The sequence below is a fragment of the Epinephelus lanceolatus genome, chromosome 17 (assembly GCF_041903045.1).
Source record: "Epinephelus lanceolatus isolate andai-2023 chromosome 17, ASM4190304v1, whole genome shotgun sequence".
In the NCBI taxonomy this organism is placed as follows: domain Eukaryota; kingdom Metazoa; phylum Chordata; class Actinopteri; order Perciformes; family Serranidae; genus Epinephelus; species Epinephelus lanceolatus.
In genome coordinates, this window is record NC_135750.1 from 17871988 (window position 1) to 17887404 (window position 15417).

The 15417-nt window shown below is 39.6% G+C and overlaps 1 protein-coding gene across 1 annotated transcript in view; it reads left to right on the forward strand.

The window, feature by feature from the left end:
* The window catches only part of LOC117248704 (VPS10 domain-containing receptor SorCS1-like), a 70826-nt gene that overhangs the window by 40688 nt on the left and 14721 nt on the right, over positions 1 to 15417 (forward strand). Inside the window, exons 11-21 of the mRNA XM_033613924.2 lie at positions 2937 to 3039; positions 3335 to 3411; positions 4010 to 4101; positions 4258 to 4365; positions 4664 to 4781; positions 4932 to 5065; positions 6954 to 7067; positions 11126 to 11297; positions 11601 to 11787; positions 13879 to 14012; positions 14123 to 14246. Coding sequence (XP_033469815.2) covers positions 2937 to 3039; positions 3335 to 3411; positions 4010 to 4101; positions 4258 to 4365; positions 4664 to 4781; positions 4932 to 5065; positions 6954 to 7067; positions 11126 to 11297; positions 11601 to 11787; positions 13879 to 14012; positions 14123 to 14246 — 1363 coding nt within the window. The remainder of the gene's footprint in view (positions 1 to 2936; positions 3040 to 3334; positions 3412 to 4009; positions 4102 to 4257; positions 4366 to 4663; positions 4782 to 4931; positions 5066 to 6953; positions 7068 to 11125; positions 11298 to 11600; positions 11788 to 13878; positions 14013 to 14122; positions 14247 to 15417) is intronic.

Genomic DNA, 15417 nt, shown 5'->3' on the forward strand with positions numbered 1-15417 from the left:
GCTAAACACCTCTGGGAACTTCTTCAAGACTGTTGGAAAACCATTTCAGGTGACTACCTCTTGAAGCTCATGGAGAGAATGCCAAGAGTGTGCAAAGCAGTAATCAGAGCAAAGGGTGGCTATTTTGAAGAAACTAGAATATAAAACATGTTTTCAGTTATTTCACCTTTTTTTGTTAAGTACATAACTCCACATGTGTTCATTCATAGTTTTGATGCCTTCAGTGAGAATCTACAATGTAAATAGTCATGAAAATAAAGAAAACGCATTGAATGAGAAGGTGTGTCCAAACTTTTGGCCTGTACTGTATTTTGGGTGGGGCAACACATGGTTTGAGTTGAAGGTGTGAGAAAGAATAGTATCAGTAACATTGTTAACACTGGGCTACATTACAGAGAAATACAAAACCGTACTAATGAACCTTCATTAATATAGGCCTATATTTTATCTGCAAGTGCACGTCACACACTGAGCGAGCCGCCTGTTAATGACGCTGTCGGCAAAGCAGTAATGATTGTGCTAAGTGGCTAATGGGCATGTAGCTACTGACATGTTTCAGATGATACGTCATGTTTTTAGTCGACCAATGAAGATGAGTTTACATATCACCTTGGGTTCGTCCTTCACCTTCTCAAAATGATCCCACACTTTGGATTTCCTGCTCGACATGTTATTAACTAGCCTGTGGAATAACCGCAGGTACCAGCCCTGGAAATTAGAGGCTGTACACATGCTGCGTCTTTAACCAGCTGTGAAAGTGCTACTCTTGTGCCTTTTTGTGCGAGCTTTCAAGAGCATGGTGGTAGGTTGTGTCTGAGGTTGCTAAGCAACCTTAACAAGCATCATATAGCCTGTTTACCTGAAACCCTGAGTGCAGAGCTGATCTTCTTCCAGGCGCTGTTAATAAGTGTGTAGGCCTATCGTCCGTGGGACAGATGTAGAGCTCTGGGTAGCCCTGCACTAACATGATCAACTTTTCCGTATTTATCAGACTGAATATTTACAGAAGAAGGGAAAGATATCTGTCAGCTGTGATTGGTTTGTAATGTGACTCCTGTCTGACTGCTCAGTGTGGCCACTTCCTGTGTCTGTCCTTTCAAATTAAATTCCCACATGGTTCAGTCATATATGTTTTAATTTATTTTGACAAGGCGCAGCTCCTAATAGTGTTTCAAGCTTGTTTTTCTGCGACTAAGTGACTAATGAAATCCTGCTGACTAATGACCTTTTTGGTCAATTAACGTTTGGTCAACTGTTATTAGGCATCCCTTCCTTACATAGTGTAATATGCTGCATTGAAGTGCAGGACTAACTACTTGCAGTATGTTTTAAAAACATATTATTTAATAGATAATTTAATAAATAAAGTCATGATGACTTTTATGTTACCATTTATTCAGTGCAAGACTGATAATGTTTCCAATTAAATTTGTTGTTTTTATTCATTATAAAGGGACGTTTTGGTAGAAAGGAAAAAGCTTGTCACAGTTGCATGGTAACAAGAGAAAACAGGCCTAAAAAACATGGTGTAGAAAGGCAGAAAAAACATAAAAATACACAGACATAAAAAGTAAGGAGCACAAACAACTATTGTAGACCCAGTGAACCAGAGACATTCTCAGCCATAAGTAAAATCTAAAAAGGCATTTGGTTGATTTTTATTTGTCCAGAAAAGGTCCCACGAACATATCCTATCATCCAAACTGCCTTTTAATCTGTTGTGCATGCACTCACACCATCAGTGGTTCTCAGCCAGGGGTTCGCGGACACCCAGGGGTCTTTGAGTGGGTTGCAGGTATCCTCCAGAAAATGTGGAATAGGTTATTGTCACTATTTAAGCCACTATAGAAGTGAGTAAGAGTCATAAAAGTGACTACTCTGATCAGAGGTCTCACCCCCTCCACAGTTACTGTGTCTCCTCAGATGTTGCTGCCAAACAGAATTCTGGTCTTAATCATATCTAACAACCAAATTCTTACTGAATAGGGGTGCGTGACCTCATGGTCCTTGACACAAAAAACGTTGAGAACTACTGCATAAGATTTGTAACCATAAAAACTGAAAATAAACATTTTGATAAATGTGTTTCTGAGTAAATATAAATCAGAAGTCAAAAGAATATTTCCATATTGAGCTTTCAGCATAAATTACAGTTTCATCCTATTGAGACTTGATGGTGTATAATCATATAATTGTAATGCTGTATATTGTGTTGTGTTTCATTTTCAAGCTTCTCTCTCAAATCTCTCTGCCACAACAGTTTAACATTTCGCTTTTTTTCCTTACTTAATAATAAAGTGATTACAGCGAAACCCTCCTACAGTGATCGCTTCTGTCTGCCTCAAATTGATTGCTGTAGCTGATGATTATTATAACATTTTGTTTTTTTCTGTATTGCTCAAGCAGAAGACTATCAAATGTGTATTTATTACATGTAAATTAAGTAATGGGGCGCATCACATGGGGGCATTACGTGACCGGGCATTATCAATCCAGCAGCTTCAACAGCAGGTGCTGTTTTCTGTCTCTGTCAGCAGCCATGATTGTTTCCTATTGTTTGAGCAAACTGAGCAGCACTGACTTTCACTGCTGCATCTTGCTGCCGTGTTTTTGGCAGTTTGTCATAAGCTTTAAGAGAAAATGACTTTATTTCCAGGCAGAGTGTCATGGGAGTTAACTAAAAATAAGTATTACCAGAGTTTTAATTGTTTTTTCTTTCCATATGTTGTCACGTATGAACATGAGTGCCCAAAATGAACCGTAACTGTGATCACTATAAGATGGTTTCACTGTACTTAGTTTGAAATAATGATATATACACAGCCATTTCAGTCATTATGACACCTAGTATTGTGGGTAAACCAGGTCTGTTTCACACTTTTCAGCCTCATATTTTGACTTCAGCAAAGTAATCTCTTCCTGTTTGTGTTTCGCAGCCTTATTGTTCGTTACATCTACACCTTCATGTGTCAGAGAATCCTTACACCTCGGGAAATATTGTCAGCAAAGATTCAGCTCCTGGAATCATAATAGCGTCAGGTGAGGAGATGATTTGATTTGCAAAGCCGTACTGTTGTTTACTGTTAATGATGGTTCTCGATTGTATCCCTCAGCACTCCCAGTTAAATCTGTTTTTTAATTCTGTTCCCAGCGCTGTCTTTCTCAGCCGACAACAGTTTTCTTGCTGGAATGAAATCAATGTTTGCCGCACATCTGTTCGTGTTTCTTCAGTGGGAAGAATATCAAAAATATCTCTTGTCTTGTCTGAGTAAATATTGGAATTTTAAAAAAGCAACCGAGCTGAAAATAGTGCTCTTCTACCTTCTGTGTTCAGGTGTAGTTGGACCTGAGCTGACCAGTAATAATGTCAGTATTTTCATCACATCTGATGCTGGAAACACCTGGAGAGAGGTACAGTATGGTAACTGTATAACTGTTCCCTGTACAGCACCTGCGTTTCTGCACTGCAATACTTTTTGGATACATTACTTTGCCAAACATCTTAAAAGCTTCTGTCTTTTCCTCTAAACTTTCCCTCAATATGATACAGAAGCTAAATGAAAAATATATGACTTTAGTCAGGCATTATCTGAATAAAGAATAGGAATCTGACTGAGCTTTCAGTGCCAACTTTCACCTCTCGCTTTTCAGTTATTGGTGATGCAGCCAAAATTGCAATGAAATAAAGAATGGAGGTTTGACACCCAGCCTTGTGAAGAAATGTGCATCTCTGATCTGTAAAATGAACCAAAAGCAGCGTACAGATTTTTTGCCACCGGCTTAAGACAACAAAAAATCAACAAAGAGAGCAACACTTGCTTGACGCTTTTGTTTATTCACACAACTGAGACTCTTGTGTAAAGAACAGTTGTGGTTGCTACTTGTTTTAGTGTGTAGGTGTAAGTATGCATGTTCCTTATGTTGTCATCGGCGCATACTTTGTGTAGACTTGAATTTTTTCTGTGGTGTGATAAAGTGAAGCTGGTGGTGTGTGTGTGTGTGCGCGCAGGTTTTTCAGGAAGAGTACAGCGTGTTTTTCCTGAATCAAGGAGGATCTCTGGTGGCCATCCGACACACACCTCTGCCAATTAGACACATTTGGTAAGGCTCTCCAAGGACGTACCGCATCTTTTTCGAGACTATACTCAATCTTCAAAACAAGGAGTGAGACTGCTTTTCTGCTGAGGGTTTTCTTACTGAATTCAACTCTATTTGTGGCTGGTCTGTCTGTGATCCAACCATTGTTCTCTCCCTCAGGCTGAGTTTTGATGAGGGCAGAAACTGGGACAAATATAGCTTCACCTCCTCTCCGCTCTATGTTGATGGGGTGCTGGGGGAGCCTGGAGAGGACACCCTCATAATGACGTAAGATATGAAGGAACCATAAAGAGCTTATGTGTTTCTAGTTTGGTAATTATTGCACTGGGTAATTATATATTACCCCGATGGAGACTTGGATGTGTACATAAATATTCTTGAGTCTATTTAATGTGGTTTTGAAAGGGTTTCATAAGCCCAAGATGTAGAGGAGTTTCTCAGTCTACAAAGGATTATGGATTAAAGTCAGTGCAATAAACTCACACAAAGCGGAGTTATATTTTTCTATACATCTGCCCCGTACAGCACATGTCTCTGACCTTTCATTTCTGGCTTGTTTGTGCAGAATATTCGGTCATTTCAGCCATCGATCTGAGTGGCAACTTGTCAAAATCGACTTCCGGTCCATTTTCCAACAGCAATGCACATCTGAAGATTACATGACATGGCAATTACACAATGAGGTAAGGGGATCTTGCCGCTGCTCCTCGCTGATTAAACCCAAGTGAGTCTCTTTGATTCAGTCACACAATGAAAGAAAGATGGTGCAAGACAAAAAAAAAAGAAAAGAAAAAGAAACCTCTGAAATGTTTATGATGCATTATTCATCACAGGGTGAAGTGTGCATCATGGGAATGAAGAGAATCTTCCAAAAACTGAAAGCAAACGTTCGATGTGTCAAGGCCAGAAATCAGTATATTTCCCAGATGTCAGACTCCTGCCCGTGCACAGAGGCAGATTTTGAGTGGTGAGTTCCCTGCTCTGCAGCTACTCTTTTCACTTCATTAAATCCAATGCACAACACTTTATCACTCTCCAGAGGCAGAGTCTGTGAAGCAAACCTAAGGCACAACAAGGGGAGTGTTTGAAGAGTCACATTTTGTGATTTACAACTTGTTATTCAGATTTCTGTTATTTTGTTTATTGTTTTAGGATGTTAGTTAATCCTATGGATTTAAAATTTACCATCAGTTGTTTTAAGTCTTGGGTAAGATTGGTATTATAATCAATATCCCCATATAAATAAAAACATTTTTCTGATTTTTACACATATATATATCACAAAACGGCAAATGTGTGCAAAATGACATCTAAACAATCACACATGAGGTCACACATTACATCAAACACAACTTAAACTACTAATTTTATCTACAGTTTGTCATGAATAATTAATTTGGACAACATAATTTGGTAACACTTTACTTGAAGGTATCTACATAAGAGTGACATGACACTGTCATAACTATGACATGACACGGTCATGAACCTGTCATGAACATAATGTACATGTTATAAACGTTTATGACTGCTGTCATTAAGTGTCATTCGGTTTTTGTAATGACAAGTTGACATTGTTTGGGTTGTCTTGATTATGACAACTTGACATTAATCAAAGTGACATTACCAGAAGTTGTCTTTGTCATGACAAGTTGACATTGTTTGGGTTGTCTTGATTATGACAACTTGACATTAATCAAAGTGATATTACCAGAAGTTGTCTTTGTCATGACAAGTTGACATTGTTTGGGTTGTCTTGATTATGACAACTTGACATTAACAAGAAATCTTTTTGTGTTTATGACAAATTGACATAATGATTATTATTGTTATGACAAAGACATCTTCTGGTAATGTCATCCTGGTTAATGTCAAGTTGTCATAATAAGGACATCCCAAACAAATTTAATGTCAACTTGTCATGACAAAGACAACTTCTGGTAATGTCACTTTAATTAATGTCAAGGTGTCATAATCAAGACAACCCAAAAAATGTCAACTTGTCATTACAAAAACCAAATGACACTTAATGACAGCAGTCATAAACGTTTATGACATGTACATAATGTTTGTGACAATGACATAGTTATGGCAGTGTCATGTCACTCTTATGTCGATACCTTCAAGTAAAGTGTTACCCATAATTTTATGAGACAGTTACGATCATGTCATCGCAGCTATTTAACTGACAGAAGATACTGATTGAAATGATTGAAGCTCAGCCCGAGAAGTCAAATATTTGATAGCACTACTTCTCTGCATCTTTCTACTTATATCAAGCGCCCTTGAATAGATTTGCATAAATAATAAATCTTACGCCTCACTCAAGAGTCTGTTACATTATTATATACTTCTGTACGTCTAACAAGTTTCACTTCAAATCAGAACTTTTTATACCTCTGTATCACTCGACTCTGTCTCATATTTATCTTCCTGATAAATACCCAGCACCTACTCGTATATTAAACAAGCTTAATACCACTTTATTACTAAAAAGGCTTTTTAAACTTTCCAACTCTGCCTTCTGAGACTGTGTTTCCCTGATCATGATGAAAGAAGTCTGACAGAACCCTCTCACTTTCTCAAGGTGTAATTATAGTTTGTGTAAACACGCACAATCCTTTTTCTGCTTCAGAAGTTTGATACATAAAACATCAAATCTCAAACACTCGGAGCCGCCGTGCCGTGAAAAGTTTACTCGAGCCGAGAACACCTCTATACACAGTAGACATGTACTTATTCTGATTATTCTGTTTGAGGCAGGTAATTATATTTGATACTTTAAATGAATGATAACCAATCTCAATAACTCCACGGTATGTCTTTCTCTCTGCTTGTTGTTCCAACTGAAACAGCGACTACGGGTTTGAGAGGCAGATTGATGGGAGCTGCACCCCGGCCTTCTGGTTCATCCCGTCAGCAACATCTAGAGACTGCATCACAGGGGACAGCTTCCTCAACACCACAGGGTACACCTGATTTCTCTGTACTGACACAAGCAGAGGGAGTAGTGTTTGTAAAAATGTCCTTGGTTACATTCAAGCTCAGCTTTCCTGAAAATCACCTGCTACTACTGTGTGAAAATGGTTGTGTACTATTCACTACCCAAAAAAGGTTTTTAACCTTCAAAACAGATGGAAGGAGGAAGATTGCAAGAAAATCTGAATACAAATAGGATTACAAATTGGTGTGAGGGTGAATATAGATAAAGGAAACGATGAACTTTCAGCCACAGTAAACTGAATGCACCTGAACACCACATTAACAGGGCTCAGCAAACAGGTAGAGAAGTCAAAATAGCTAAAAGTAATGGATAATTAGTTAAAATGTCAACTATTTTCACAATATTTCAAATTCTACATTAGAGAAGATATACAAAATACACACATACACAAACATGGCTCCAAATCCCCTCCCTGTCCTGCCCCAATACAAACTGAAAGAGGATGTTACGCATAAGGAGTAAGTAGTTGTCAACTAAAATTAAAAGGAAAGAGGAAAAAGAAGGAATAATTAAGCATATATGACATAAAATAACAAGCTTTTTCAGATGAATAATGATGTATCAAAGCTGGTAACATCTTTATACTAGAGGCCTGTACTATGAACCCAGATCAACTTACCCAGGATGTCTCTTTGTTATCAGGTATGACTAACCCTAACATTGGCTGTCTGGATAACTGGTACTACAAAGCTGGTTATCAACCAGTTCAGTCAACTCTGGGTTTTCCTATCCAGCCATGAGCGTGTTCATGTGAAAGAGGAGGGGGTGTTAATGACAAGCGACATCATCAGAACCATGACTGAAGTAGGCTACATCATATGATTTGTGATGAAACAGTACCGAAAGTGTCTGCTACTACGAGACAGTAAAGTGTCAGTACCGTGGAATGTAAACAGTATTATAATTTTATAACAAAAGAATGTGGAAATATTGAAAACACTATCCAAAAATACATTGTTGGCTGAGACTTAAATTATGTGTAGGTATCATTGGACTATATGTGACATAGCATAGAGTATTTTTTGCTGTTTAGCTGGATGATAACGAAACTACTCTGAAAATGTCACATAAAACACTTTAAAGTGGGGCACCGGTGGCTTAGTGGATAGAGCAGGCGCCCCATGTACAAGGCTGTTGCCACAGCAGCCCGGGTTCGACTCCAGCCTGTGGCCCTTTGCTGCATGTCACTCCCTCTCCCCCCCTCACACTTGTCTGTCCTATCCATTAAAGGCTAAAAAGCCCCAAAAAATATCTTAAAAAAATAAAATAAAATAAAATAAACAACACTTTAAAGTGACGCCAGACTGTTTCTGCTACTGAAGTAACAGGTGGAAAAGTAGCCTAATTAATCATTGATGAGGTCTATCTGACCCAAATGTTGCATTTATGATAACGAGAGCCAATTAATTGGGGATTATTTTACTAATAAGATATTATCTGTTTTATCCTAGTTCTCATCACGCAGGCATCTCATGTTATTTTGAGCCGCATTGATGGAATCAGGGTGTAAAGGTAGCAGCACTGTCAGCAATCACTGCGGATTAAAGTAAACTTTGCAAAGGATCAAATCCTACTAAAATAATGTGTTTAGTGTGAAAACAATCTCTCTGTTTATTAGAAATTCTGTTTTAAAACCAGTGGAAACAGAGCCCTGGAACAAAGAAATGATTTTACTGACTCTACTCTTTTTTACCTGAGACTCCGGACTATTGTTGATCAATACTTTTTTCTTCAGTGATCTGATTGGACAGAGGTCAGGGTGTTGGCAGGCTGTGATCTGATACTCTGAAGTTAACCTGCTCTGGGGCAGGTTATCTGTACAGAATAGGCTACCACAGTGATTTATCCTTGTAAAAAACGAAATTGAAAACCCAGAGTTAACCCTGAAGTTACGTCTCAAACTCCAAATCCTGCTTCGGGAGCAATCTTCAGAAGCATGTTAAACTCATTTCTGGGAGAACAGTATGTGATCTATTCCAGTGGCGTGCTACTATTCATTTCCAAAAACCATCTAGCTTTAACAAGATGGAAATCAGACTTCCACATCATTGCTGTTCACTTCTTGGCAATTCATTAAGTTGTTTCTAAAAACCTTTTTTGAAAGCTTCTTTAATGTGCACTAATGGTTGTGAGATTCCCCAGCAACAGTAACAATGGCACTGGGTGACAGCACTGTGTAGTTATTTGTAAATAAAAAATCAGGTCTTCTTCAAGGATCGGGCAAATAGCCACATAAAGATAAAAAACAACGACCAGCCAGCTCACTCAGTGTCAAAGTCCATGGCACAGGCAGGTAGTACAAAAATACATCCGAGGCACTCTGACTGTGGTTAAAAAATCATTTGGATAAACCATGTGCTTCAGCTAGAAAGTCGTCATCTGGTTCTGAAATGTGTTGGAAATAGGTGTGCAATTTAAGAGCTCATGTTGCCAATTTGCAGATCCAGCGGGAAGAGAAATCCTGTTAGATATGTCATGATATTATAAAAGTCATGCCAGATGGTATTAGGATTTGTACATGACCAGGTGCAATGCAAAAATCATCCCTACTCTATACTACACCTAAAACACATGCTTGACTCAGGTTTGTATTTATGCAATCTCTGCGGTATAAAATAGAGTTGGTGGAGAAGGTCATAAAGGATCGATCTGTATCCTGCATTATTAGCGGCTGACACACTTTTTTTTTGGCACAATTCGGACCAAAGCTCTACATCAATTGTTACATCTAATTCAAACTCCCACAACTCTCTAGATTTATGCAACCCCGGCTTTAAAGCTCCATCCATCAACAGAAAATACACTTTTGAAATGAATCCAAGAACATTTCCCTCACGAAGCAGCTTCTCTATATCACTTAACACATGTAAAGTCTCGAAGGTCCCAGAGTGGTTTTAAGAAAGGAGCTTAGTTGTAAATAACAAAGGAAGTTTTTGCCTGAGAAGTCATACTTCCTGTTTAGTTTTCTTAAGATTCCTCCAGATTAGAGTCCTGCACAGGTCTGATTTTGACGACCCACTCCTGAACCAGAACTACGATGTGGATTGACCAATTAGTTCCACAACCTGACCCAAAACTGCAAATCCTATAATAACCATACGCTGTTCAAATAACAATTAGGCAGCATGTCTAAAGTGATTATTTTTGGACATTTCATATATGTGAAACTAAGATAATATGTTTTAACAAAGGTAATTTGGGGAAAACAATTTAAATGGATATTTTTTTGCTTATTCTCATAATACTGAGCCGCACTCAGCGTTTACGTGCCTGTCAGTAAGCCACCTTATTGAGGCACCTATCATATTCCAGCTGCCGCAGAAGACAGAGCTGACACACAGAGTCAGCAGTTAGAGGATTAAAACGTCAAAACATTGAATTAAATTATTATATTCTCATTTTATTTTGATGTATTTATCGTGCAACACCTGCATTCTGACCCGCTTGTTGTTTGTTTAATCCAGAACCAAACCAGGAAATAAAATAAAGACAAAATACCGCACGCATACTGTATCACCTTTTTGGGGGTCACCAACTGGGTACCTGCATGCACATGACCCAATGCAGGACTCCTGATAGTGAATCCTTTTCTGATGCCACACTTTCAGAATTTTGTTTTCCAGAGTCATGGGTATGACTTCTCTCTGTCTCAAAGGTGTTTTAGGTGACTCACTAGCCTCTTGTCTCTCTTGCAGACCTCATACCATATTTTGATTATATTTACTTAAACAGTTGTAGTGGTTGTGATCAGTAGCTATGTTTTGCATGACAAAATATCAACACATCCTTTTTAATATAATTAATAGTGTAACATCTGTTACGAATGGACACATTTGTAACAGATGGCTGGTGTCATTAAAAAGCTAATTGGGCTTATCTGATAGAGCTGTGGGGGAATGGTAGACAAAAAGTTTGTTGTAATTCTCTAATGAATGTCTCCCTGTGTGTGCATGTGCTGTATGGCTGCTTCTACACCCATGTGGTGCTCATCCGTGTCTTCTGGGGGTCTTTAATGAATTCCAGATATCGCCGGGCTTTGTCTAACAACTGCACTGAGGGAACTCTGCTGAAGTACAGCCCCAGGCGACAGAAGTGTCCCAGTCAGGCCCCCAAGGGCCTCCAGCTCTTCACCAGTGAGGGAACATTGGTAGCAACACTGGAGAGGAATGTCACTTTCTTGGTGTTTCTGGAAGAGGTGCTGACTTCACTTTATCAAAGCAACAGCAGTGTGTGTATTACAGGGTGATGCTTGTTGGCCACATGCTTTTTCTGTAGTGTTTTATCTGTATATCAAGATGCTGTCAGAGGCACAGCACAGAGGCCGCAGCACCAGTGTATCAAATAAATATGCACTGACGTGATTTACCACTTGACCTCGTTCTTGTAGATACTTTTGTAGATATTATGGAAAATGCACTCTTGTTATGTGTCAGCAAGGATGCTGACAAAACAACTGAGACTGCAGTGTGAGTGACACTATTTTGTTTTCTTTTTGAAGGGCCTCGGCTCCATGACAAGTATAACAGTGGACTTCGGCGACGGGACCGCCATATCGTATGTTAACATAAGCTCCATCGATGACGGGGTCAAACATATCTACAGTAAAGTTGGCATCTACCAAGTTTCTGCTACAGCAACCAACAGTCTGGGCTTTGACAGGGTGATACTCTACCTCCACGTCTCCTGTGAGTCAAAACAACAACACCAGACATTTAAAAGTTGCAGCTAAAACATGAACAGTTGTATGACTACTCATCTTATGATGTCTGAATGTGTTAATATGAGAAAAGTGACTCTTTTCCTCCAGAATATTATTTAAAGGGACAGTTCAAAACTTTTCTTCTTACCTGTAGTGCTATTTATAAATCTAGATTGTTTTGTTTTGAGTTGCCGAGTGTTGAAGATATCGACTGTAGAAATGTCTGCCTTCTCTCCATTGTAATGGAACAGGAAGCACTCGGCTTGTGGTCCTCAAAGCGCTCAAAAAACCCTCAACAGCAATGTCTCCTTCTAGAAATCATGACCTGGTTACTCAAGATAATCCACAGACCTTGTTGTGAGCAGTTTCATGCAGGAACTCTTTTCTTTAGAGAACTACACCCGTCAACCGTGTCACCACACAGAGGGAAGTGTGCATCCACTCATGGACGAGAGGCTCGTACTTGTCACAGCACAAGATGTAAACATTAATGGGGTCTACCTCGACTGAGCTGTAACATTAGCATTAGGAACTATTTTCTTCCTACCGTACTACACCTCCCAACCACATCACTGCCCAGAAGGAAGTGTGTGTCTACTGCTAGCCATCTAGCCCCACTAATACCTTTTTCTACCAAAATTAGTGCATGGATGCAGGATTTTTAAATGCAGGAAAAGTCATGGATGTCATGGATGGGCTTGAAAACAGTAGAAGGGAGCATGGAGGTCAGTGAAAATGGTACGGTTGTTACCTCCTTTTTTATATCTCTTCTTCATTCACACTCTCTCAAACTCAAGCCAACTAAATTTTGAACAGTGTTCGAGTGCTGCTTTGACGGAGGTGAACAGTATTTTGTGGCAGCCCTTAATTGCATCACACTGGCAAAGGGGCTAAAATTGCTGCATCCACCCGGGTGTTGCATTTCCATCACTGCCAATCTGAGATAATTGGAGCTGGAGTTGATAAATACCTGTGACTGCTGTAGAGTGATTTGTCCCGAGAGTGAGTACCGATTGTTACCTTTGCCATTAAATACCAATGCCAAATGTTTGTGGCTTTTTTGTCCAGGGGAGAAGGGGCTTCAGCTAGCTATTATTACAGGAGCACACCATTAATGTTTACATCTTGTGCTGTCATGTGCACTAGCCTCTCGTCCATGAGTAGATGCAGACCTCCTTCTGCGTGATACTATGGTTGGCCGGTGTAGTTTGACTAAAGGAAAATAGTTCCTACATGAAACAGCTCACAACAAGGTCTGTGGATTATCTTGAGGAACGGGGTCATTATTTCTGGAAAGAGACATTCTTGTTGAGATTTTCAGATGTATTTTTGGTGCTTTGAGCATCACACGCCGAGTGCCATCCAGCTCCATTATATTAGAGAGAAGGCAGACATGTCTATGGCTGATATCTAATAGTCTCTTTAGGTTAAGGTCTGCATTATTTAATCAATTTTGTAATACCTCTGTAATTCCATTCATGACCTGCATACATAATGAAGTGAACTTGTTAGGTACTAACTTAATTTCACTTAATACCATATGTTGACAACAGCATATGCAAAGGTCTTGAATCTTTCACACAGCTAATCACAGGCTCTAACATCCAACAGCTTTCACATAGGTCAAAACACTTCAACTTGTGAGCCTTTGCAAAGCAAAAATAATTCAAACACTTCTGCAAACATGCTCACGACTCTTCTGTAACTTCAAATTGGCTCATTAAAGCGAGACTCCATCCAAAATCTCCATCCAAAGTTTCGAGTGTCACTCACCCCGTGTAGGCGTAAAAGACGGCTCCTCTTTGAAAGAGAAGAGCAGCTGTGGTCAGTTAGAATTCAGCTCATTATAATGGATTCCAATGGTGGCATTTTCATGACGGCAAATAAATCATCAAAACATCCACAAACACTTGTCAAAGCACGCCTGCAGCGTAATCAAGTTCTCCACTGTCTGTCTACATACTCACTGTTCCAGGCAGTCGTTGTTGTGCCAAAAAAAACGGCATCAGAGAAGCACTATCCAGCCATATTTTAACGAAAGGTGTTAATTAATAGTGTTCGTATTTTCTCTGTAAAGGTCAGCTTGAACAGATCCAGCTCTCGGCTCCTTCTGTGGTCGTCAAGAACAAAGCCGTAAACCTCACGACAGTCTTACGCCCCAGCAATGTGGGAACAGTCACCTATTACTGGTGGTTTGATAACAAAACAGAGGTAAGCCCTGCTTTCTCATTCTTCACCATGCAGCCTGCTGACACTGAATGACATGATAGATTCACAAGTCACACTACATCTCTCTCTCTCTGTCTGTGTTTGGCTTTCAGCCTGTTGTGACTCTGGACGGAGCGATGTCCTTTACTTTCTCCAAGGAGGGAAGTCACACTGTCACTGTTCAGGCTTCAGCTGGCACTACTGTCCATCAGGACCAAATGACTGTAGCCGTTTACGGTAAACTCACTGCACATAGACAAGCCTTTTAATGAACTTACAAAGTGAAAACTATGGAGTCAATTTTGTGTCTTTAAATTGACACTGAATCAATAAAAGCTTTAAAATCTACAAAGCCTTTCTAGGAAAATGATCTTGTATCTCAGGGTTCACTTATGTGGTTTTTCAGGAGCTTTCATGGCCCTCATCAGTGAATGGAGTTTGCCTTGTTGTCTTATTGATGGTTTAGTTATGACATTACCTAAGTGACTAATTTGGCCCTATGATAACAAGTGGTTGCATGTAGATGGAGCAAATTCCATGAGATGTGGCTGAAAACCACAAATGGTCATCATTTAGGGCCATTAGTTGACTAGTTGCCCGCATGTTCACAATATTAATTCAATCATTAAATGATATATTTTGGGCGGGGCAACACATGGTTTGAGTTGAAGGTGTGAGAAAGAATAGTATCAGTAACATTGTTAACACTGGGCTACATTACAGAGAAATACAAAACCGTACTAATGAACCTTCATTAATATAGGCCTATATTTTATCTACAAGTGCACGTCACACACTGAGCGAGCCGCCTGTTTGACGCTGTCGGCAAAGCGGTAATGATTGTGCTAAGTGGCTACTGACATGTTTCAGATGATACGTCATGTTTGTAGTCGACCAATGAAGATGAGTTTGCATATCACCTTGGGTTCGTCCTTCACCTTCTCAAAATGATCCCACACTTTGGATTTCCTGCCCGATATGTTATTAACTAGCCTGTGGAATAACCGCAGGTACCAGCCCTGGAAATTAGGGGCCGTACACATGCCGCGTTTTTAACCGACCTGTAAAACGCAAGGTGCCTTTTCTGTGCCAGCTTTCAAGAGCACAGCAGCAGGCTGCGTCTGAGGTTGCTCACCGTCTAGCCTATTTACCTGAAATCCTGAGTGCAGAGCTGATCTTCTTCCAAATGCTGTTTATAAGTGTGGAGGCCTATCGTCCGTGGGACAGATGTAAAGCTCTGGGTAGCCCTGCACTAACATGATCAACTTTTCTGTATTTATCAGACTGAATATTTATAGAAGAAGGGAAAGATATTTGTCGGCTGTGATTGGTTTGTAACGTGACTCCTGTCTGACTGCTGAGCGTGGCCACTTCCTGTGTCTGTCCTTTCAAATTAAATTAAAGGTTT